This window comes from Rhamphochromis longiceps, linkage group LG12 (genome assembly GCF_057381845.1).
Source record: "Rhamphochromis longiceps isolate RC_006_pf linkage group LG12, R_longiceps_female_GT1.1, whole genome shotgun sequence".
Taxonomy (NCBI): Eukaryota; Metazoa; Chordata; class Actinopteri; order Cichliformes; family Cichlidae; genus Rhamphochromis; species Rhamphochromis longiceps.
The window spans coordinates 43526433-43549552 of record NC_140568.1 but is presented as its reverse complement, the minus strand read 5'-3'; the positions used below and the strand labels follow the sequence as shown (position 1 = coordinate 43549552).

At 40.6% G+C, this 23120-nt stretch overlaps 1 protein-coding gene across 1 annotated transcript in view; it reads left to right on the top strand.

Moving 5' to 3' along the window:
* mapk1 (mitogen-activated protein kinase 1) overlaps positions 1–20456 on the top strand; it is a 39297-nt gene extending 18841 nt beyond the window's left edge. The window contains exons 2-9 of the mRNA XM_085426475.1: positions 6515–6697; positions 7633–7822; positions 8112–8228; positions 8516–8630; positions 9578–9709; positions 10721–10830; positions 11934–12062; positions 15853–20456. Of these exons, the coding sequence (XP_085282601.1) occupies positions 6515–6697; positions 7633–7822; positions 8112–8228; positions 8516–8630; positions 9578–9709; positions 10721–10830; positions 11934–12050 (964 nt within the window). The 3' untranslated portion in view covers positions 12051–12062; positions 15853–20456. The remainder of the gene's footprint in view (positions 1–6514; positions 6698–7632; positions 7823–8111; positions 8229–8515; positions 8631–9577; positions 9710–10720; positions 10831–11933; positions 12063–15852) is intronic.
* Positions 20457–23120: the final 2664 nt, after the last annotated feature.

Here is a 23120-nt window from a genome sequence, read left to right as displayed (position 1 = left end):
TAACTTCAGTGGATATTATACATGGTTATGCTCTGGATATGCCAGCCCATTTCTACTGGAAATGCCTTTTGGTTAAACTTTCAGTAAGGAATTTGCATTTGCACTGTTAAATTTTTATATAGCTTCAATGCACATAAAAAAACAGCTGCTTGTTTAAGTAAAAATAAATGGATGGGGGGGGGGGGGGGGGGGTTGCACTAGTAAAGTTGTGGAGTTGCATTTTGTCTCGCATCAATTATATAGTCAGTTATATCGTTATCGCAAATTTTCAAATGTATATCGTGATAAATATTTTTGGCCATATCGCCCTGCTCTAGTCACATATGACGTTTAATGCTTTTTGATGGATGGATGTAGGTCAGTGAAATGGTCAAAAAAATTACAATAGTAAAATAAACTAAGTTAAACTATTGCTCATCAAAACAGGATAGCTAAAAAAAATGAGGGCTTTAAACCAGGTTTGATCTGCAGAGTAATAGCTTTCAGTTCAAAGGTCACAGGTGCCTGAGAGCAGCCCGAGTCCACCCTCCAGTGATAAAGCCGTGCAGCTCAAAACTGCCTTAGCAGGCAGAGATAACTGCATTAAAACTACTTGGTGAACTCTGTACTTTGTACTTCCTCAAAGTTCCTTCTGCATGCCAGATAAAGGGACAAGGAACTGCAGGGCTTGGCTCAGTAAATATGGTGAAATACAGTATGAACCAATACTTTTTGTTTGTCATAAATTCCTATAGCATGGAACAGCATTTCAAAAGCTGAAACCAAAAAGTATTAGGCCTTTTTTGCCTTAGAAGAAGTTTTATCTTATGTCAGTGCGATCATTTAATAAATACTTTACAGTAATATGAACCACAAAAGCACCAAATTCTCTTTTTTGCAGCTGCAGCCTGAGAATAATAAAACAAAAGAAAATTGTGCACATCAGTTCAGGAACAGCAAGGTTGCTCATCTCAGGGCTTCATAACCAACGATTGATATCTGCATTCATCTTTATACCATCCTGGTCTTTTGCAAAACAGGAAATGGTCACATGATCATGAGCACAACATTGTGCCTGATGTATTTCACTAGAAGGTATATTTCTGCATCAGAAAATGCAGAAACGTTTCACCATGCCAACTAAGACACTGAGCTTTTTAAAAGAAGTTGCAACCAATGTTGTTTAGAGTTGGCTAAACCGTGATCCTTTTCTAGACCTGATCCAGTGATTTATGATGCCTCACCCCATAAACCTAATTGATGTGTGAAAATATGTGTAGTCTGATTGTCACCCTTAACCCCTCCCACCTCCAAATGTGGACTTTTCGTCTTTTAAAAGCAGAAAATATTCATTTCACATGCATGCACATGTGAATCAGAGCATAAGAGTCCAGACAGATGAAAATCCTGTCCAAAAATACAAATCAGTAGATTAGAGGTGGTATTTCAGACTGTTGTGTCTGTGTGTTACTCAAAGCTAACAGGAGGTTTTACTCAAGAAAAGTCCAAATGGAGATTTGTTTCACAGCTTTTTTGCACTAAAGGTTTGTCATCCAGAAATATTGCCATTAAATACTGGCTTCATCAGAAAGTGACCTCCAGCACTTACTGGGCCAGTGTGAAATGACAGGAATGAGAATTAACACCTCATAGTCTGAAGCCGTGGTTCTCAGCTGGAAATAAGTGAAATGCCCATTTCAGGTCAGGGAGGAGTTGCTGCCTCAAGTGGAGGAGTTCAGGTATCTCAGAGTCCTGTTCACGAACGAGGGGAGAGTGGTGCTGTACCGGTCTGTTGTGGTAAAGCGAGAGCAGAGTATTGATTTACTGATGAGTCTACGTCTACGTTCCTCCAAACACCTCAACAAGTTCTGGGTAGTGACTGAAAGAATGAAGTTGCTGGGAATGAGCTTTCCTCTTCCGGTGGCTCCTCACCGGAAGAGGAAAGAGAGGGAGAGAGGGTGAGGAGCTGCGCATCGAAAGGAGCCAGTTGAGATTGAGTTGACAGTTGACTAGAGTGCATCCTGGAGATACCCTAGGTGAGGTGTATTGGGCATATCCGGTGTGGAGGAGACCCAGGGCAGACTCAAGAGCTGCTGGAGAGAATACGTTTCCGGCTGGCTTGGGAAGGCCTTGGTTGTCTCTCTGGAACAGCTGGAGGAGGTGGCTGGGGTGGGAAGTCTGCACTGCTTAGACTGCTGCCCTTGTGACCCATACTGGATAAGCAGCAGATGCATAGATGGATTTATGCTGTGAAATAAAGTGAAAGCATCAAAGTCTTCCAAAATATACATTTTGTTATACCATCCAGTACTGCTGCAGACCTGCTGTTCTAAATGGTTCCAAAGTTAGGGACATATTTATCTTTGACCTTTGACATGTTATCAGTTTCATGAAAATATTTAGCTTCTCATGTCTGCCATTTCCACAAACTAGGAGGAGGCTGTTGTACCATTGACTGTTTAAAAACAGTACGAGGATATGATGTCTGTGCCAAACTGCCTCTGCCCTGGATCGGATTGCAGCTTTGATGAATAACTACTGTCGTTGCCTGCTTCTCTGTACATGAGGGCATCTGCTGGTGTAGAACAGTTACATGGAGAACTATTTACTTACCTCCCACACACACACACTCCTCTCACACAAGTGGAAAGGAAGGTCACTCATATTTCCCTCACAGAAGGCTGGCACACTTGTGTTTACATTGCAGTCCTTACACCCCCATCACTATAGCAACTCATTTTCTTATTTTGTCTGACTACGTGGGTGTTTTTCAGTCATTTCTGTTGTGTGTAATGTGCCGAAATAAAACAATGCTTGTGTAGATGTAAACGATGAAGCTGAGGAAGATGATAAAAGCTGCAAATTCTCTCAGTTTGTCATCCCGAGGTGCAGCTGCGTTGTGCAGTTTTGCTTTTCTGGTTGTACCAAATGGGGTGAGATGAGCTGGCAGCAGTGATTTGCATTTCCTGACAGTACTAGGTCAGCTGGACTTGGTTTGGATGTGTCATCTGAAGATGTTTGATCATTTCGCACACCCAACACCAGGCTGTAAATTAATCGTTCTCCATGACGTATGTAGGCGGGCTCAACTTCTGTCATTATTATTCAGTTTTTTTAAAAAAAACAAAAAACTAGAACATACAAAAAAACAAAGTGCTTTTATAGTCAAAATTGCAGTCATTCATGCAGACTAATAATTGGAAAAGATTAATTGAAGTCGACTCCTGCATATCTTCTTATTTATTTTAGTAAAGTGTGTTTGCTTTTGTTTTGGGTTTTTTGGTAAGGCTGTGAGATTTAGGTTGAGACCACAGCGTGGGTCTGACACAGCCATTAAGAGTGAAAAAAGCCAGATATTCAGCAGTGGACATGTCTGTACCTGGGGTAGTGTGGAGGAGGTGTTTCAGCACAGGCAGGGCTGGATATTTGAGTGGATGAACACTGAGCCTGTTGGGTGCGAGCATAATCACCCACATTTTTCCACATAATCACTAAAGATACTTTTTCTAAATTAAAAATGTTTCCAAAATAAGTTACAGCTGTGAGCAGAAACTGAAGAGGAAAGTACTCTTGATGTCCAACATTTATATATTGTGTTAAAAAGCTGATTCTAGGATGTAAAATAAAGTCAATGAAAGCACTAAATTTGTTGGATCATTTTATGATGAATGGAAATGTGATGGCAGTGAAGTTTAGATTTTGTTTTCTAAAAGGCTTAATGTGTCCCACATTCAAAACATCACATCTGCTTTCTGCTTTGGAAATTATGGTCTCTGCACAGTTGCACAAGAGAAAATAAGACAAAGTGGGCAGACTAAACAAAAATCCAGCCAACATGTTTTTACTAGTTAGGACAAATAAGTGGTGTCATTCTTGGAAGTAAAAACCCTGCAGAGAAAAGTGCTGATACACAAACCCTCTTCATGCCAAAGGGTGTGCTAGTGTTTATTTTTCCCTTTCAACATCTAATCTCACACACACGGTGTTCATGTGCTGTGGTCCTGTCTTTGTTTATGGCCGCTGGAGTTGCATGGTACATAAAAATATTCCAGCACCTTTGGTCAGGACGTCTGTCAGTGTCTGTAGGCAATGATTAGGATTGGGTTTTCTGCTTAGCCACATGCGAAGTATGACAATGAAGTGTCGTAGACTAATTTTGGAGTAAGAGTTTTGAAAAGGCTTGCAAATGTTTTTTCCAATATAGTAACTGATAAGCGTATTTATTATTTTTCCCTGAGCCTGGTTCTGCTGGAGGTTTCTTCCTGTTAAAAGGGAGTTTTTCCTTCCCACTGTCACTAAAGTGCTGCTCATAGGGGGTCATATGATTGTTGGGTTTTTCTCTGTATGTGTTATTGTAGGGTCTACCTTACAATGTAAAGCACCTTGAGGCGACTCTTGTTGTGATTTGGCGCTGTGTAAATAAAATTGAATTGAATTATTTTATTATTATCTATATTTTAATCATACATGTTTGTGTAATGAGCCTTTACCTTAGTGAGGGATCTCTCTGCTAAGGTTGACCTCTGCTGTGAAGAATGTGTGATATGAAAGTAGCTAGCTAAGCTTTGCATGTTAACTCCCTGCTCCTTCTCTAAATCTAGCTTTAACTTTAGATCCTCCATACCCGGCATGCAAGACGGCTTCCTAATTTCCTGAAAATGTTTTGTCTTTATCACATTCCAGATATGGTTTGGTTGAAAGCACTTAAACCGGTTGGGTTTCTATTAGTGGGGCAACGGATCACAAATCTCATGGATCGGATCACGGTTTTAAGTCACAGATCGGATCAATTTTCGGATCAGCAAAAAAAGGAAAAAAGAGAGAATTTTAACATTTACTTATTAACTTATTTAAGTAATTTTTGCCTATTAAAACCTTCAACTCAAGACTCATTCCATGGAACTGTATAAAAACAAATTAAGGTGCAGTACAGGGCTTTGTATCTACCACTCCGCTGTGATATAATGAGCGGTCACGGTCACGTAGCTTTCCGTTGACCTGCAGCTCCACCCATTTTTAGTTGGGCAACAGAAGATGCCTGGGACAGTTCAGCCATAACTTTAATCTTTTCCTGCTCATACATGCCTGGAACGATCTTGTCACTGAAGTGGACGCGCAACGGGATATCATAGCGTGGCTCAAGCACGTTCATCATTGTTTAAACCCCTTGTTTTGCACAGGAGAGTACAGCCTCATGTCTGCAGCTAAACACCCCAGTAGCTTCTGTAATAGCTTTAAGCGGTCGAACTGGGCAGCAAAGGGCTGCTTAAATACCTCAAACTCCTCTGCTCCTCCACTTGGACCACTAGCGCTGACCATAGCTATCGCTTGACAGACTGACCACACTCATACTTTTTTTCCTTCTTTTTCGAATCTTCGGATCACGTGTGTGCCGAACCGTGGAGTGGGATCGGTTTGGATTATGGATCAACCGTGATCCGCTGCACCACTAGTTTCTATATTGCTGTAGTAGTTCTCGTGTAAAAGCTAATGTGCTACACTTATCTTTCCATTTTAGTGTGTGCTTACTGTTTTACAATACTTTTAATTCAAACCTAGCATTTCCTGCCGATTTGACTTAACATGAAAAACTTTTCGCTTGCAAACCACAGGAAGGAAGTGGCATTTGTCACAGAGGTTTGAGCGGGTTTGATTCACACAGCAATGTTTCTTTATTTTTTATCTGCCATTTTCATTTGTAAATAATAGTTAAAGTAACGGTTAAAGGTTTTTTGGTCAGTTGTTTTTAAAAATTGTATGGTACCTTTTTCATAAATCCTTATTTGGGATTATACGTGACTTTTTGGTGAATGAACATGTGGTCTTTTTGTGGAATAGGTTTTATTGTTGTCTTCTAAAGATAGTTATTAGAAGTTAATATAAGCTACAGTATCGTGCTGGTATGTGACATGTGTGGTTCTTCAGGCTGCACTTGTTGAACTTGCTTGGCCCAGTAAGCACAGAAGCTTAGAGCTGGATATGGAAGAAATTGATTATATCAAGTGTTATTTTGTGCGATATTGGTTATAGCTTTAATATTGATTACATTGACTACAGTCTGCACAGTCTCCACCAAACATTGACTTAAGGCAATTAAAGGGGGAAAAAACCTTGATTCCAGGTGTGGAAGAGAGAGAGAGTCCTGAGCAGTTCATCTTAGTGAGGTGTGCTCCATCAGCTCAGTGACCCTTGGTCTGTATTTCTTTGATTGATTCTCATATTTACCATCCCAACTTGAAAACATGGTTTTCAACATTTGGATAATGGCTGTGCTCAGTTTTGGGCACAGCTGGGCATTCACAGAGGAGAGAGTGTGACTCACTTTCACCACAAAGGCCATGTTCTTAGCTGTGTTAGCACCATCACCACAGCGAGAAAGTCTTGGTCACCTGCGGCCTTTCTGTCCTAATAAGTGGTTCTGAATCGTAATTATAAATTAATGCAGTTATTGCACATATCTGGCATTTGAGTTTTATGGATTTAAAAGGTTTGCATTTTTGTCTTATTTTGGGGTTTTTGTTTTTTTTAAATACAGCTCTGCCTACGACCGGGAGAACAAGATACGCGTGGCCATCAAGAAGATCAGCCCCTTTGAGCACCAGACCTACTGCCAGCGAACCCTGAGAGAGATCAAAATCCTTCTGCGCTTCAAGCACGAGAACATTATCGGAATCAACGACATTATCCGTGCACCGACCATCGAGCAGATGAAGGATGTGTATCCTCACTGAAGCATGTTTGAGTGTAAAGCGTCTCATTCTTGTGTTTGATGGTTTTCTTTAGCTGCTGGTCAGATTGGTATTACCACCAAACGTTTGTGGTCAAGAGGTTTTTATTTGTCTTCCATTACATAATAGCCACCTGTCGCCATACAGTTGGCAGAGATGCTTTTCGCTGTAGCCAAATGGTAGCAGACTATCAAGCCTGCAGGCACTGTGTATAGTTTTACACTGCGTCTGTGACTGAAGCCTGCAGCTGCTCAGCCTGGCAACACAAGCATGTGCCCAAGAACAAATACTAAATTGCACTGGCTTTCTTTCACCAAGAGTCGTCAGGGAGGTGGAGTCCACCTGGACCAGTTTCAGTACATATTGGCCTCAAGAGCACCAATCAGAATCCTCATGCTTAGGGACTTTGAAACTTGACTAAAAGTCCTAAAAGACCCAACAACTGATCAGATAGTTTTGTATTTTTGCAGCTGTGCATCCGCCTTTGCTCTTATCAAGTCTTCCTTTAACAAAAAAAACAAAGAAACGTAAAACAGTGAATAGTTTTACTGAACTTAAGTGTCAGTGAGCTTTCAGCATGATGAATACATTTATCAAAATTTACCATACTGACTAATAATGGCCTCGTAAGTGAGTCATGACTATTGACTGTCTGTAAATGATGTACGTAGTCACTCTGACGCCACACGTTAGATTGTGAAACTCTGTTTTGAATCCTCAAGTGTGTGTGTGTGTGTGTGTGTGTGTGTGTGTGTGTGTGTGTGTGTGTGTGTGTGTGTGTGTGTGTGTGTGTGTGTGTGTGTGTGTAAGCGGCCAGGGAAAGCATTATGTCAATGAGATGTCCCTGCAAGGATATAAATACACACGTGTGTGAGTGATTTTTTTCAGTATAAAAGCCGACTTTCCTTAACCTGGAACCGTGCAGATATATTGTCCAGGATCTAATGGAAACAGATCTGTACAAGCTCCTGAAGACTCAACACCTGAGCAATGACCACATCTGCTACTTCCTCTACCAGATCCTGCGAGGGCTCAAGTATATCCACTCTGCCAACGTACTACACCGTGACCTGAAGCCTTCCAACCTTCTGCTCAATACCACCTGTGATCTCAAGGTAGCGTCTCAAGCAGATGCTGGCTTCATTTAAATGCTTGTTTTCAGGCACTTACCCTTAAGGCCCCATTCAGATATTTTTCTTGTCACGGGAAAGACCTCCTCGTATGGTGGTTTAACTAACACCAGACATATTTTCATCATGATTTCATGATTAAATAACTTAATGTTGTCATAAATCCTCACCAATACAAATCTGCTGTGGAGACTCTCAACGTTTTACAGCCTATAATTTTTATGTTGTGTCCTCTAATGTGACAATTTCTTGTGCCTTTCTCATTTTTTTGTAGATCTGTGACTTTGGTTTGGCTCGTGTGGCTGATCCCGACCACGATCACACTGGTTTCCTCACAGAGTACGTTGCCACTCGTTGGTACCGAGCTCCTGAGATCATGCTCAACTCAAAGGCGAGTAGAGTAACAGTGGAGTATGTTTAGTGTTTTTAGGTTTTCCCAACTTAAAAAATACTTTGTGCCCTCCATTGAAACGTGTTGATTGGAAAACGACGACCCTGTTAGTGATAATATCTTTAAACTTTGTATTTCTATTTCAAGTCTTAAACTTTAATTTCTAAATACTAGTTGGAATAATTTAAAATGACTTGCAGCACTTGATAGGCACATGGTATATTAATGCTGTGTGTAACTAAGTTAGTTACTGTAATCATGATTATGTCTGTTCTACTTGATTTCAGGGCTACACCAAGTCCATAGACATCTGGTCAGTGGGTTGCATCCTGGCTGAGATGCTGTCCAACAGGCCAATCTTTCCGGGGAAGCATTACTTGGATCAGCTTAACCATATTTTGGGTAAAAATAAACTTTGCATGCAGTAAACATGTAGAACTTTCCATTTTTTAAAAATTCAAATGAGTTGTGTTGATGTGTAAGTCCACAGAGGCTGACATTTAGCCCATAGGCCACAAAATTAAAGCCTCCTGCAAAATGAATCTGCCAGAACGGATCAGAGATGTTAGGGTTAGGTTATGGGTCTATAAGTCAAACACACATCTAGATGAATCCCATGATCCCCACAAACCGCACACACCTGAGTCACTTCTATTGCTCCATTGTTCAGCTCAGGTGGTGGCTGGGGTTCAGCTGGGGCTCTGTGGCTGTGTAGTGCATTGCTTTGTGGGTCTATCATAGCAAGCATTGAGGTTTTCTCCAGTTTGAGCAACAGTGGCCATGTAATCAGTAAACGTCTGCACCGGTTACTGGTTATTCCAGTTATTCCCTCTTGGATTCCTTTTGCTTGGTACTTGCTGCCTCATACTGGGAACCTGTTTTGTTTTGGAGATGGTCTGACCAAGCCGAGTCCTCCATGATGAACTTTGTTTTTCCTGATAATGAATTTGTTTGGTCTGTATTTGTTTGGTAGTACAGTGTATCATTATGGTGTGACTCAGCTGCGTTATTTAGTCTGTAAGAAAAACTTTGATACCTTTAGACTTCACACTCAGTCGCAACAGCTTCCTGGTGCCAGTCCATAGATACCGTAGACACTAATATGTCCTTATCAAGTCGGACTTTTTTGTCTCTTGGTGCTAGACCACATGTTGCTTCTCCCATCTGTCCGTTCGTTGTGCGGTCTGAATGTTTTTGTCCGTTTTTGAGAATTTTTCCTTTCAGTATAAACTTTTAGCGGAGGCTCTGCAAATTGTTACATATCATATCATTTATCATTTTACATATCATTTATTTATCATAAAAGAACAAAATCTGATTGTCTTTATGATTTTCTATTTGTCCTCCAGGAATTCTGGGTTCTCCCTCACAGGAGGATCTCAACTGCATCATCAACATTAAAGCCAGGAACTATCTCTTGTCACTGCCTTTGCGCTGCAAAGTGCCGTGGAACCGTCTCTTTCCCAACGCTGATCCAAAAGGTAAGAGGTGGAATCTCACCATAACCGCAGTATTTGGTCATCAGGGGATTAGTAAATGTTAAACATTTCCTGAGAGAATTTCGTTTTATAGAGCGGGGAGAAAAATGATTGCCTACACCTGGCTCACCTCATACACATCACATTACATTCATGTTGTGTCTACTTCTTTGATGACCTGTGCCCTGGCACAACACACAGCAGTCACAGTAGTCACAACATCTGGACTTTGGGGCTCAAACACGCTCACTACACTCTAATGATGTTTTTGCAGGTTCAGTTGGTTTTTCTGTGCATGATGGTTTTCTGTCTCCTTCACTGCTGAAATTAAATCAAATCATTCATAAGAACAGTGCTAATAAAGGCAGAGTGCCATTTCAACATAGTGAGAAAAGCTTTAGTAAAATCTTTGGTAATCACAATGTGAGTCCACCAACAGGCAGCCTGAAGCCAAATTCAGAGAGAAGCTGATGATAATATTTACACAGTGTAAATTTGAGTTTACTTAAGAAAAACGTCCTCAGAAGCTGTAAAATTCACAGAGAGAAGCTGAATGATGGATTTGGTCAAACTCAAGAACTGTGGCCAAACCTTTACTCAGAGCACAAAAGCAGTGCAGGTGGATGACGCGATATTGCTCTTAAATCCTTTTCTGTTTACAACACTTCACAATGAGTCACCACATATTCACCGTATCACCATGACATCTTCCAAACTGATATCATGCAGTGACACAGGCTGACACAGATGTTTATTAGAGCCATTCTGCAAATTCAGTAAGCTGAACCCCTCATTGTCACACAGTATTAAGGTTGGATGAAGGTTGGATGAAGAGATGCATCAAATTCGTGTTCAGTAAAGAGCTGATCAGAGGTGGACTGACAGACTTTGGTGTCAAAGGATGGTTTAAAAAAATGATAACATGTTGGATGTAGACTAGGACCTCTAGTGGACAGACAAGGATATTGTTGTTGTTTCAGAGTCACCTACAGTAAGTCCATCTTTGTGTTACAGCTCTGGACCTGCTGGACAAGATGTTGACCTTTAACCCTCACAAGAGGATCGAGGTGGAGGAGGCGCTGGCACACCCCTACCTGGAACAATACTACGACCCCACAGATGAGGTGGGTCAGGCATCTTGTGCTATATGGATCACCTGGGTTCAAAAAAACAGCACAACTTTTGTTATTTTACAAGATGATTGAAGAGCAGATTTCCAGCTTTAATTCAAGGAGTTCAGCAGAAGTATTGAACTGTTTTAGCAGGTGCTGTATTCCATATGCAGTTTTTTATATATATATAAATACTGAGTCCTCCATTTTCAGAGGCTCATGTTCAGTTCAGGCCTGATCCTCAACATGAGGTTCAAAGATAACGATGGGAGTGAAGACCGTCAGAGGGTGAATGTACGCTTAAAAGTGTAAGAAAAAATATTATGGCATGAATTGTGCTTGTAGTTAGAAATTGTTTTTAGGTGTTCAAATAAAGTAGAAAAGCATCTTACAAGAACCAGTCGCCGCTAAAACAAATGAATGCACTCGTCAGCAGATGCATCTGAAATACCACAGCAAGCAACTGAAGTGGATGACTGCCAAATTATTTTCATGGTTAATAAAAACAGTTTCAGAGAATTTTGTCACTCTTGAGTAGGTAAACATATCAAAGTCTGCAATCACGAGCCACCAAATGCAACCTTGTACACTCAGGACCAGGAAGGCCAGATTAGACTGGCAGCAAACGTCTAAAAGAGCCTTCAAATATTCTTTGGAAAGATGAAATCAAGAGAAAATTGAGGAGGAGAGAAACGGCTCATTAACCCAAAGCACACCACATCCTCTGTCAAACATGGTGCAGGAATGTAATGAAACGGGCCACACAAGATTTCCATTAAATATTAAACACAGTTTTTATGTTTAAAATTGTTAGTTTGTTCAATTAATTTTGAGGCTAAGAAAATGGAAATACAAATGTCTGTAATTGCAAAACAGTTGATGCAAATTTCCATTGAGCTGCTTGAATTAAAGCTCAAACGTGCACTTCAGTCATAACTTTGATCTCAAAGTGATGGTAGTGGCGTTGTCCAAAAAGCTGCCTGCATGTTTCTCTGATCTAAAAATGTTCTTAATTTCTTTTGTGGTTGTTTGTGACTTAGCTGCTCTGTTGGAGCCAAACCTAAAGTCTCCATGAACATTTACCTCACTCTGCCCTCTTTGCTCTCTGTCTTTAGCCTGTTGCCGAGGCCCCATTTAAGTTTGACATGGAGCTAGATGACCTACCCAAAGAGACGCTGAAGGAGCTCATCTTTCAAGAAACTGCACGTTTCCAGCCCAGCTTTAGGTCCTAACATCCCACACAGGTAAGTACACATCACTGCAGCCCAACTTATAACCCTAAACTACTGAAAAATAACCTGCAGGGGCTGGTGACACAAAACTATGAGCAATTTGTTAAGAAGTACACAACAACCAACTTTTCCAAGGTCATAAAGATCAGGGAGATCCTCATGACTGTCCCACCTCCGCTGCTTCAAAGCGCGGTGGAGTGAGTCGTGTTCCCGCGTTGAAATCTGCTCAGGATCACTGGGGTTAAATTTAACAGCTCATCTGTTTAAGAGCTGTAGTCAGGACCTCATAGAGTAAGTTTAAATTTTGCTTTTGTTGAGTACGAAGCCGAGGTACTGGACAGGATAAAACCACTTAAAACCATCCATCTAAGCACTTTAAACGTAGTGAGTTGTGCTTTACTGCCATCAATTTGTATCCAAAGCAAGACACAAAAATTGTTCTGTGGTATGAAATTTAGATTTTTCAATATGCAGCATTTACCATGTATTAAGACTTATTTTTTCCCTATTGCCAATGTGTGAATTGATTGTAACGCAAGTTAAATTCAGTATAGTTTAGTGTGAAGGGTGTGGGACAGATATTCCAAGAAACTCTAAATGATAAGACTTTAATGTTCCTTAGCTCATGCCTCGCTTCGGTGCCTCTGTTCTGCTCCCACACTGTCAGCAGTGAGCAACACTAGTAATAATAATGGATTGGATTTATATAGCGCTTTTCAAGGCACCCAAAGCGCTTTACAATGCCACTATTCATTCAAATGGCTAACCTGTGTTAGCCATTTGAAACGGACGAACGTTCTTTGGTTTTGGGAATCAAACAAACCCTGAGCTAACGCTGGTTTGCCGGTTACAGGGTATCTGATGTACTGTCTTTAAGTGGCTGAGGTCATCAGTCCGTCCTCTCACACTAACCAATGGCACATACATGAAACATCCTGAAGTTGCATCTAGCTCCCTAGCTCCAGATTCTGCGGTTGCTAATGTGCCATCTGACCCACCTTAGATGTTTGGTGACTGGCCAGTCACCCTCACTTATGACTGATTATAAGCTGGTTGGAGTTGTTAAAGTAAACCTCAGGGGACTGCAACAAAAATGCTCCTAACAACAAAGCTAATCAGACTCCTTCAGCTGAATATGGACATTTTACAAAAGCTAACAAAAGGAAAGTGGCTAAAGCTACCGTGAGCTGTGAGTCAGCCTCTGGCCAGCAGCTTCGGTATGAGCAAAAGATTAATTATGAAAAAGTGAAAAAGGCTCATGTCCTGTTATCTGGTGAAGTCATAAACATACTGGGAAGTGACGCAAGTATCTGATGTTTGCTGTGTTATAGAAATCTGCTGCACCTTCTTTTGTTTAAGATACAACATCTCAGCTAAAGGTGTTTTTCTGTGATTACTATCAGGGCATATACAGTGCCAAACACTTTGATATTTGTTTTCTTGTTTCTATGACAGGTGATCTGACAGGTTTGTTAAGCACCGTATGAAAGTTTTAATAACTGAAACTGCATCAGTTGAATATAAATGGCATAGAGGATCAGAAACCGGCATCGCTGGCCTGGGTGTTTGCTCCGTTTTCTGATGACTTGTGTGAGAAAACCTCCAAAAGTACAGTCAGATAGAAAACCTCAAATTCGTGTTTTGCTGATGAAACTGTGATGTGCATCACGATACCGATTCTCTGTAATCGTGTTGATATTCTTGGAATGAAGGTGAAGAGTCGCATGGCGTCATTAAATATGCAGACATCATTGTGCAAATACAATCAGCTGATTGTGAGGGAGTCAGATGGGAGACGAGCTGTCTGTGCAGCGTCTGACAGTAATAACTTTGTCATATCAAGAATTATTATTATGTAGTTCTAAAAGTTTCTTTAAACAATGTAAACTACCCAGTTTATTGTTGCAATGTAATTCTTTATTTGACAGATGCACTGATGCTAAAATGGATACTCACCACTCTTAACAGCTAAAGTGTCATTTCCTTCAGAAAGGATTTTGGCAAATTATACAGTTAAAAACACGTCTGGATTGAAATGAAAATTTGGAGAGATTGTTTTTGTTTGTCCCCTCCCTCGCTGATCTCTGCTCACCACCAGCTGCTTCCTGACAGGCCTCCTTTTGTGATAATAGCTATCAGCTCTACATTTTATAGCCCATCATCCTCTTTGTGCACAAGACGGGCTGTGTGTAATTACTGTGTTTCCACTGTGCATGTCTTGAAGCATAACACGAGTGCAGTGAAAGTGAGTCTGTTGTGCGACACCTCCCAGATTAGAGCACTGAGCATGTTTGCATTTTTTTAGTTCCTTGTTTCAGTATCTGCAGATCTGGTTATCTGTAAAAGTGCTGCCTTTCTGCGCTGCACTCATCTCCTGGGGCCTGGGCTGTCAAGCAAATGCATCATAGCCAGGGTAGCTTTCCATTATGTAGCTTTGCTTGATCTAACATCAGCAATCAGGCTAAAGGGTCACGTGAACACAGTTATCAGCTGCATAAGTCTACCCGGGGTTTATCTATGCAGCACGTTCACATGAAAGAGGAAGAGTTCAAACATGGACCGGGGTTAAAAATAAACGCGCTGTGAAATGTACAGGAAAAGTATAGCATTATAAAATTGACTGATTCTTATATAGTGCTTTATACAACAGCCTCATTCGCCCATTCATACAAGCACTTTCTTCTATGTTTAAGTGATGTGGGGTTAGTATCTTGCCCAGGGATATGTGGCTTGCAGACTGGAGCAGCCAGGGATCGAAGCACCGGCCTTCCGATCAGTAGATGCTGCTTTACCTCCTGACCTACAGCCTCCCCACAAAGCTACTGTATGACTGTGTGCAGGCGTCAGCACTAGATCTGCCAGAAGGTTCGTTTTTGCCCCCTGCTGCAACAGCAGTAAGCGCCAAAATATTATTTTTGTAATTATAGGCGAGATTAGACTAAAATAACTATTTAAGTGTTTTATTAGTATTACAAATGATTTGGAGTGATTTCATCACAGATCAGAAAGGGAAAATATATTTAGAATCTACAAATAAATGGTACAACAAACACAATAACACAATAATGTGATTATCTTTGGACGTCGATGAAGTTTAAGACTGAAAAAGCACCATTATATTAAAAAAGTTTGAAGCCAGGATAAAAAGCTGTTAAGTGACTTCTCAGTATCACAGCTCTGTTATTAAGACACCTGCTGCTTCATTCATCAACCCTTTGAGGTCTTGCTTCTGCATTTAATCTCTATATTCTGCTACATAATGGTGGGCACGGTGAGCATACTTCATTTTCTCTCTTTGAGTTGATCCGTTCTCTTCCGTTCGTTTAAAAAAAAAAAAAAAAAAGCGTCAGAATAAATAGCTGCACATGCGAAGGAGGAAATGGCGTGACTGACAAGCCAATCAGTCGTCGCCTGTACCTACATTTCTAGGGAGTTGCATACATGCCAGGTCACAGCATAGGGTTTGATTTATGATGTAACCGATGAGATTTAAGGCGGAAGTATAAATGATGAACCTGAAGCTGTGATATAATAATGCTACAGAGAGCTTTTTAAAACCATCTTTCTTACTGTCCCCACATGTTAAACTCTAAGTTGCCCACAGGTGTAAATGTGAGTGGGAATGGTTATCTGTGTGTGTTAGCCCTGCAACAGACTGGGGACCTGTCCAGGGTGTGCCCCGCCTCTCGCCCTACGACAGCTGGGATAGGCTCCACCCCCCCTCTGCTGGATGCTCAGTGTTATGAGTCTTGGGTTCAGTATGGCGGCTCATCACGGCGTCTCTGTTTCCTTCTCCTTCCAGATGATTCTGCGGACTGGCTCCTGCGTTGCCACTGCTCCTCCCCGCCTCCACACTGTTGCTGTGATATTTTATTATTCATTTTTATTTTATTTTATTTTTTTTAGTTTGGGTTTGTTTTTGTTTGAATGCTCCTCTGCCGATGTCCACATCTCCTGGATTCCTTGGGTCTCACTCGTCAAATCCACTTTGCTCAGGAATGGCGTCAGGAATCAATCAATCAGATCATCCTCCGTTTTGCTTTCTTTTTCTCTCGTTCTCTCTCGGAGGTGAGGACAGGTGAGGGGAGGGCGGGGTCACATCACAGCTTACAGGGGTGGTTGGGGTTGTGTGTTTTAAGCCAAGTTAAGCATTTTTTTTCTACCTGTGTGTCTCAAACAACAGGGGTTGGGGGGGGGAGTTACTATTCAAGACCTTTAATGTCCAGTTGAATGATGGTCATAGACTAGCTGCTCTTTTCTCTGCCTTCATTGCACAAACAGCAGAGGGTTACATCTAAGGATCATTGATCGGAGTTTTCTTATGCTCGTCGCAGTGTTACAGGGGATGCAGTCTACGTTTTTTCTTCTATTTAGAAAAAAAATCCAAATTTAACAACCTGATTTATGCAATGAAATCACTGAATCAGCCAGAGGGTCTGCAGGCAACAAGCCATCAGTCAGTGAGGACCTATGTTTTATCAAACGCTGTATTTTAATTAACACACACAAGGCCCGAATGCAAATGTATACCTATAAAGACATATATAAATATATGGCCTAAAGAGTCTTAAGATATTTTAAAGGTGAGAATTAGGATTTCCTGTCTCATCAGCTGGAGGAGGAAAGTGTCCACCTTAGCTGTGAGGAATTTCCCACACGTCTGTATGTACAGGGTGGTGTTTTTCATGGTGGGTTGGGGGAGCTTTACCGCATCAGGACAAGAATTCAGTTACCGCTCAGCGCTTGTTTTGTCTGGAGGAAATGTTGTTGTGCCTCCCCGTTTCTTTGTCTTCTTCTCTTCTTCTTTGTGAGTTTCTGTTGATCTCTCTCTGTCTCTCTCTCTCTCTCGCCTTGTTAGAATAAAACTGTGCCCTTTGCATGACTGTTAAAAGCTCTGTATACAAAGACGACGATGTTAAGTGCCACACAAACCGGGCGGATCTGCCGGGAGAGCGCCCAGGCTCTGTCCGTTCTATCTTTTGTGGTATATCACACTTTACACACTCACGGTGCTTTTTGTCCTCTTTCTTTCTGTCGCTTTCACAACCTCTCTGTCCATTTTTCTTCTGTCTTGTTTTTTCTTTATTTCTTCAGATTTCAACTTTTTGTTTCTTAGATAAACTCCATCTGCATGCTGTGAGACATCTTGTTGTGGTTGCAAATAGGAGAATAACCATATAACTGTATTTATGCCAAACACACACACACACACACACACACACACACACACACACACACACACACACACACACACACACGTACGTACGTTTCCTGAACCTGACAAATGGGATCCAGGCATTATAAAGTTAGAAATTATACTCAGATATAACAGATCATGCTTGTTTTGTTGTGGGTTTTTTGTTTTTGTTTTTTGTTTTTGCTTTAAATTGCACATTTTAACGCTGATAGCCATTAGCAGCGTCAGCGCCAGCAGCCGACTGCAGTAAAACTAAAAAAACAAAAAGAAATGCAGCAGAAGTCAAGACCATAATTCCACTTTTTGTCAGTAACTGCTGATTAAAGACTGTTGAATTTGAAGGTTTTATTTCAAGTGAGAGGAGCCTAAAAATAACACATATATCTGTGTGTGTGTGTGTGTGTGTGTGTGTGTGTGTGTGTGTGTGTGTGTGGGTGTGTGTGTGGGTGGGTGGGTGTGGATTTGGAAACTTTTGGGGAGCAAAAGCGGGATGAAATCCCCAAAGCTTCAGCTTGTTTAAATCTATTCGGCTTTAATGGCACACCTGACCTTAGGTTGGGTTGCAGAACTGCATATTCAAATTGAAACCTCTTGGTAAGGTGTGCATGACTCGTGTTAGTTACGATATTAAAACATTTCAGAGTACATCAAATTTAAAATCTACCTGAATGGATTCTTCAAGAATCTGACTCTGCTGCACTTAAAGTACAAAATTGAAATCTTTTATTAAAAGATTTTTCCTTTTTCCCCCCTGCATGTGGTCAGTCGCAGAGGTAAACTCATGATTTTTATGTTTCTCTGAGGAGACGAGCCAAGTTTAAGTCGTTTTAAAGTTGATCTCCCCGAGGGCGGAGCTGCTCTGGTCGATAATAAATCACAGAGCCAAAGAACCTCAGTTTTACTTTTTTAGTTCTGACCTAAATGACATTAGACTGAAGCTGAGCGGAGCCACGACAGGACGCCGGAGCTCTGCTGAGATGCACTCAAGCCATAATCGGTCAGCCAGCCAGCCCATTGCACCTCTGACTGTGATGTCACGGCGTACTGACACCTCCCTCGAGTACACGTCAACATCACTGCAGCCACGTGATGTTACGCCAATGAAAGTGGCAAAAACGAACGTTAAGACTCGAGATTAACGCGCTGACTTAAGACGAAAGCAAATGTTTTCTGGGTCTGCTGAGTTTTCTGGAAAGAACATGTAACTTTGCACAAACTGACGGATAATTGGAGTCGTCTTTAGAGCGAACCGTTCATTGAGAAGCAAAGATGGCAAATTGAGAAAAATGAGAATCCATGAATGGACACAAGCTTCAGGTAATAAATGAAGTGATGCAGTTTTAAAGGTACTTTCTGCAGTGACCCTCTGCAGAGTTTAATGAACTTTTACCACTAGGGGCAGTGTTACCCATCGATGTGTTCAGATAGTTCCAGATATGTGCCCCTTTTCTCGTAAATTTAGTTTTAGCCCTGCCCTTTTCCCTAGAGGCCGGTTCGCGACCTCCTGTCAGTGTCTGTTTAGATCACGGTTTTTACTGGCTGGGTTGCTGAGAGCTGCAAAGAGGGCGATGCAGTCACCTGTAATTTATCAGGGAGATGCTGACTAATCAGCCAAAACTTGGAAAAAACAGCCACTGAGTAAGTTAGTAACTTGGTCTCATTGTCACAGGTGTTTGCAGACGAGTCGGCATGTTTCTTGCAAACTACGGGACTTGCCTGTCACAAGGTCTGAAACTACTTTGACTTAATAACAGCACGCAGCTTCCTGCAGCCTCTCACCAACCATTGTTCTACCACAGCATTACTCATCAGTCGACCTTACAGCAGCCGCTCAAAATCGTAACCTGATGAGCTGCGGATGCTCTAAGCCTGTGTGACTGAAGCCCTTAAGCTCACCTGGTTTCATTGCGCCATCTTGTGGTATAAACTCAGATGGCAGTACAGCTGGCCCCCAGTTCAGTTTCTGCTGATATTGCATAAACACGATAGGAAGGTGTTCTGAACGTGAAGTCAAAGAAGCTGATTCTTCATTCTGCTGACAAAAAGTACCTTTCAACACGTTTTTCCACCAAGACAAACTTTATTGTAGTTTTTAAAACAAAATCAAACAAATCAGCATCAGAGGAAAAAAAGAAAAATCCACATAAAGAGGACACACCTCAAACCTTGACTGCTTTACAGAAGAGAGTAAAACTTTGTGACTTTCAAAAGTTCAAAAAAAAAAAAAAAAGGTCCAGCTGAACACATTTCCCCAGTGATCAGGGTAAAACTGCGTGGTCTTTCGGTAAACTCACAGACCTGTACAAATAAAGTTTGCTTTGTAAATGTATACTTTAATCTTTTGGATCAGATTTCCCTCTTTGCTAACATCTGAAAAAATATTATTTTTGGTTCAGTTTGCAGAGATTTACCTAAAAAAAATATAGTTCATGACCAAAACTCTGATGCAGAAATGACAGTTTTTGCACTCAAATTAAAAGACGCTGAGATTCGTCTGTCCCAGTGCTCCAGCGCTCGCTGCATACACCCGTCTGTCACACGATTATTAAATGCACTTGCTTCTACAGTACTTGGGATGGGACTTGTAATCCGAGGTGCCTGCCGGGACTTGACTCGCCTGTAGATAGCCTTTTTTTGGGGGGCGGGGGGGTTAGCGAGAACATTAAGGGCACTGGAAATCTTACTGGGATTAGTTGTATAAAACAAAAAAAAGCTTCTGCTGAGTTCTTTGTGCAACCTGTCTGTTTGTGCCTTTTTTGATAGTCTTGATATCTGAGATTTGATGTGCAGCTTTCGTTCAGTCGGGAATCCGTTGTAATTGCAGTATATGCGCTTAAAAATGAATACAATCAAGTCTGGGGGGTGGGAGGGGTTCGGGGGTTATCCTTACCTTTCATTTCTGTAAATTTTAAAGAGATTTGTTGCCACAGCTGTGTGATTTGTGACTGTATTGAAAAGATGAAAAGCAAACATTTTATTTTATTTTTTTGCGTAACACTTTTTTGAGATTTTTTTTTCCTTTTTGGGGGGGGGGATGTTTTTGTGCAGATATTTTTATTGTAAAATGAATGTTATGTTTCTATCAGACACTAATCTTGTTTGAGTTGTCTCCAGTGGAACTACTTCACTCTGTATGTTTTGATCAGTATAAACCTTTAATTGTGTAGTTAACATTTCTGAAAGGAAAATAAATAAATAAATAAATAAGATCCTTGGTTGTATTTTTAAGGGTTTCTCTTCAACCTGCCATAGAAATTGTTCTGAATTGATTGGTCAGTTTTATTTTGCTGTCGTGTGAAGGATTTGACTTGAACGAAGCGTTCACTATTATTAAAGACTGACTGCTACTTTGAAAGATCTGTTCTTTAATGTTTTTCTTTGCAACTCTGCCATGACAATTAAATAGACATTAAAGTTTGTGCTGCGTTTGAGGTGTTTCCTGCCAGCACGTATCAGTCCTGGATTCTAATTGGTTGTTGGACAAGCAGAGGTACATGCGGCTGCAAGTCAACTCTACTCGGCACCAAACCAAACCCAAAAAAGTACTCATGGCCGAAATGTTTGACAGCATTACTAATTTAGTTTCATCTGCTTTTATGCTTCAGTTTGTTTTTAACATCGTTCTTCACTTTATCATTAACTGATAAAAACAAACAAAAACAGCTCTGCACACTGACTCCAACTGATGATTTAATCCTTACAACTTTTATTTAAAAGCAACATTTCCATCGTGCTGAGGAGGAGACATGTTTGAGGAAGATCAACTGGATAAAAAACTTTGCTTTAACCACAGAAAACCACTGGAGGTGCCGTCTTCAGCTAAAAGGATACTTTAGGTTTATTTTGTAAGCTGAGTGGGCCCCAAAACGGAGCGATGTCCCGGTGTCTGGAAAAACGCACAACCAGTCCGAATGAAAAGGCTGGAAATCTATAAATACCTGAAATACGGAGTACAGCCTGTAGAGGGCGCTATTAAAAAAAAAAAACACACACACACATGGCAGAAAAACTTTCCAAAGGGAGAAAATCCTTAAAGATGTTTGTTTTTTTTGTTTTTTTTTTAATGTGGTGTTTAAATGAAGCTCTAATGCATCTTATACAATGAAATATTTTTCTAGTATAAACAAAGACATTACTTTTTTGTATAATTTGGGGGCTTTTTCATTTCAGTTAAATAGTTTTAATACAAATGATTGATTACAGGCTGATTGACAAATACTATCCCAGTTACCCAAATACCATCTCCCTGGTCCTGATCTCTAAACCTACTGATGGTGAATTCTACAATTTTAATGCCAAGTGTGGCGTAAAAATCTGATGGAATAAAAATGACGTATCCACAATCACTAAATACTGGATTTAATATAAGCAAGAGCCCCCAAATCCAAATAACACCTGTGACTGACACCTCCCATCACTCACAGCAGTGTTTGCCTTGCTCCTAACACACTGCCTGTAAGTGCATTCCAGACTCAATAATGACATTCCTGACAGTTGACAGGCTGTTGTTACTCTTTCTAATGGATGTTTTGGTGCTTCAGAGGGCTTTTCAAACCAACAAATGATACAAAGAGGCAGAAACGTTCAATAAAAGCACAGAGCATATGGAACATGTTGGAGTCCACATTGAGGGATTAAAGTTTCCTTTGAAACTACATTCTTTCCTGTGCCAGGAACCCATTTCAAGCACAGCCCCAAGGTGCTTCTGTCCAGTCACAGGCTGGATCGGCTCCCTTTAATGAAAGTAGGCTGGATGATTATTTCCGCCTGAAGTCTTTACAGTGTCAAGGATGAGGTTTGTCCTGTCACAATGTTTAAGAACGCATTAAAGCAGTATCATCTGCATACATAAAATACTCTTTAAAATATTAATAAAAAAGCAGATTAATAGTCCACAAAGTGTGTAGTACATGCAGCAGAGTCGGTCCTGAGTCTTCCACCTACCTACAGGGTTGGTGGGCAAATTGCAGGGGGTCTATACGATGCTCGTTTTGTGAGACCATGTACCTCTCACCAGGTGTTCAAAGCACTTTGTGACCAGTGATGTGTGACTGCTCTAAAGTCTTTGTGGACTTGATGGCAAATACTATTAATAGTAAATAAAAATGACTGATCATAAGGACAGAGATGCTATATTTTATTTGAAGTATATTTTCCCAGCTTCTTCTGTTTATTTTCATGATCTTATATGATCATCATTGTATACTCATCGTTTTCTGTCCCAAACTGTTACCTGTGTTTTCTTTGAACTTCAGCTGGGATACATTGGTACTTTTCTTTTCTTTTTTTGTAAACACTCGAAATATGTGTCATCTTCTCATTAAATGAGTAGGAGGGGTCACATCAGCATAAAAGTATTTACAAAGATTTAAGCATGTTTCTCAGATTCAAAACCTAATGGCATTTGAGGATTTATTGATTTATTTATTTTTAGTAGCATAATCTTTTTTTTTAGAGGAAACAACAACTTCAGCAGTTTTATACTGTCTTTAGGAAAAAGTCATCCATAGAGAATTTATCACCTAAAGCGGGACCAAACCAACTTCAAAGGGGACCAGAAGTATTCACGTTTTAGTAGTACTCAGTGTGTCCGGTAGGTGGTGCTGCGGTACAGTTTAATATGATGTGCTGCGGCATGTCCCGTGACTGATTCATAAATTCAAAACCTCATTCACTTTTTTTCAGCTACAAACCAAAGCAGGTCAGAAGTTCGAGTCTTTTGCTTTTAATTTTGTAGTAAATTTAAAAAGCATCTTCGTTCATACTTATTAATATATTAATATCGCAGAGAGATGTAAATTTAACCCATGACATTTACGAAGGTAAAAGCAGATTTTGCTGTATGAAAGCAAAAATATATTCAAAATTATTCA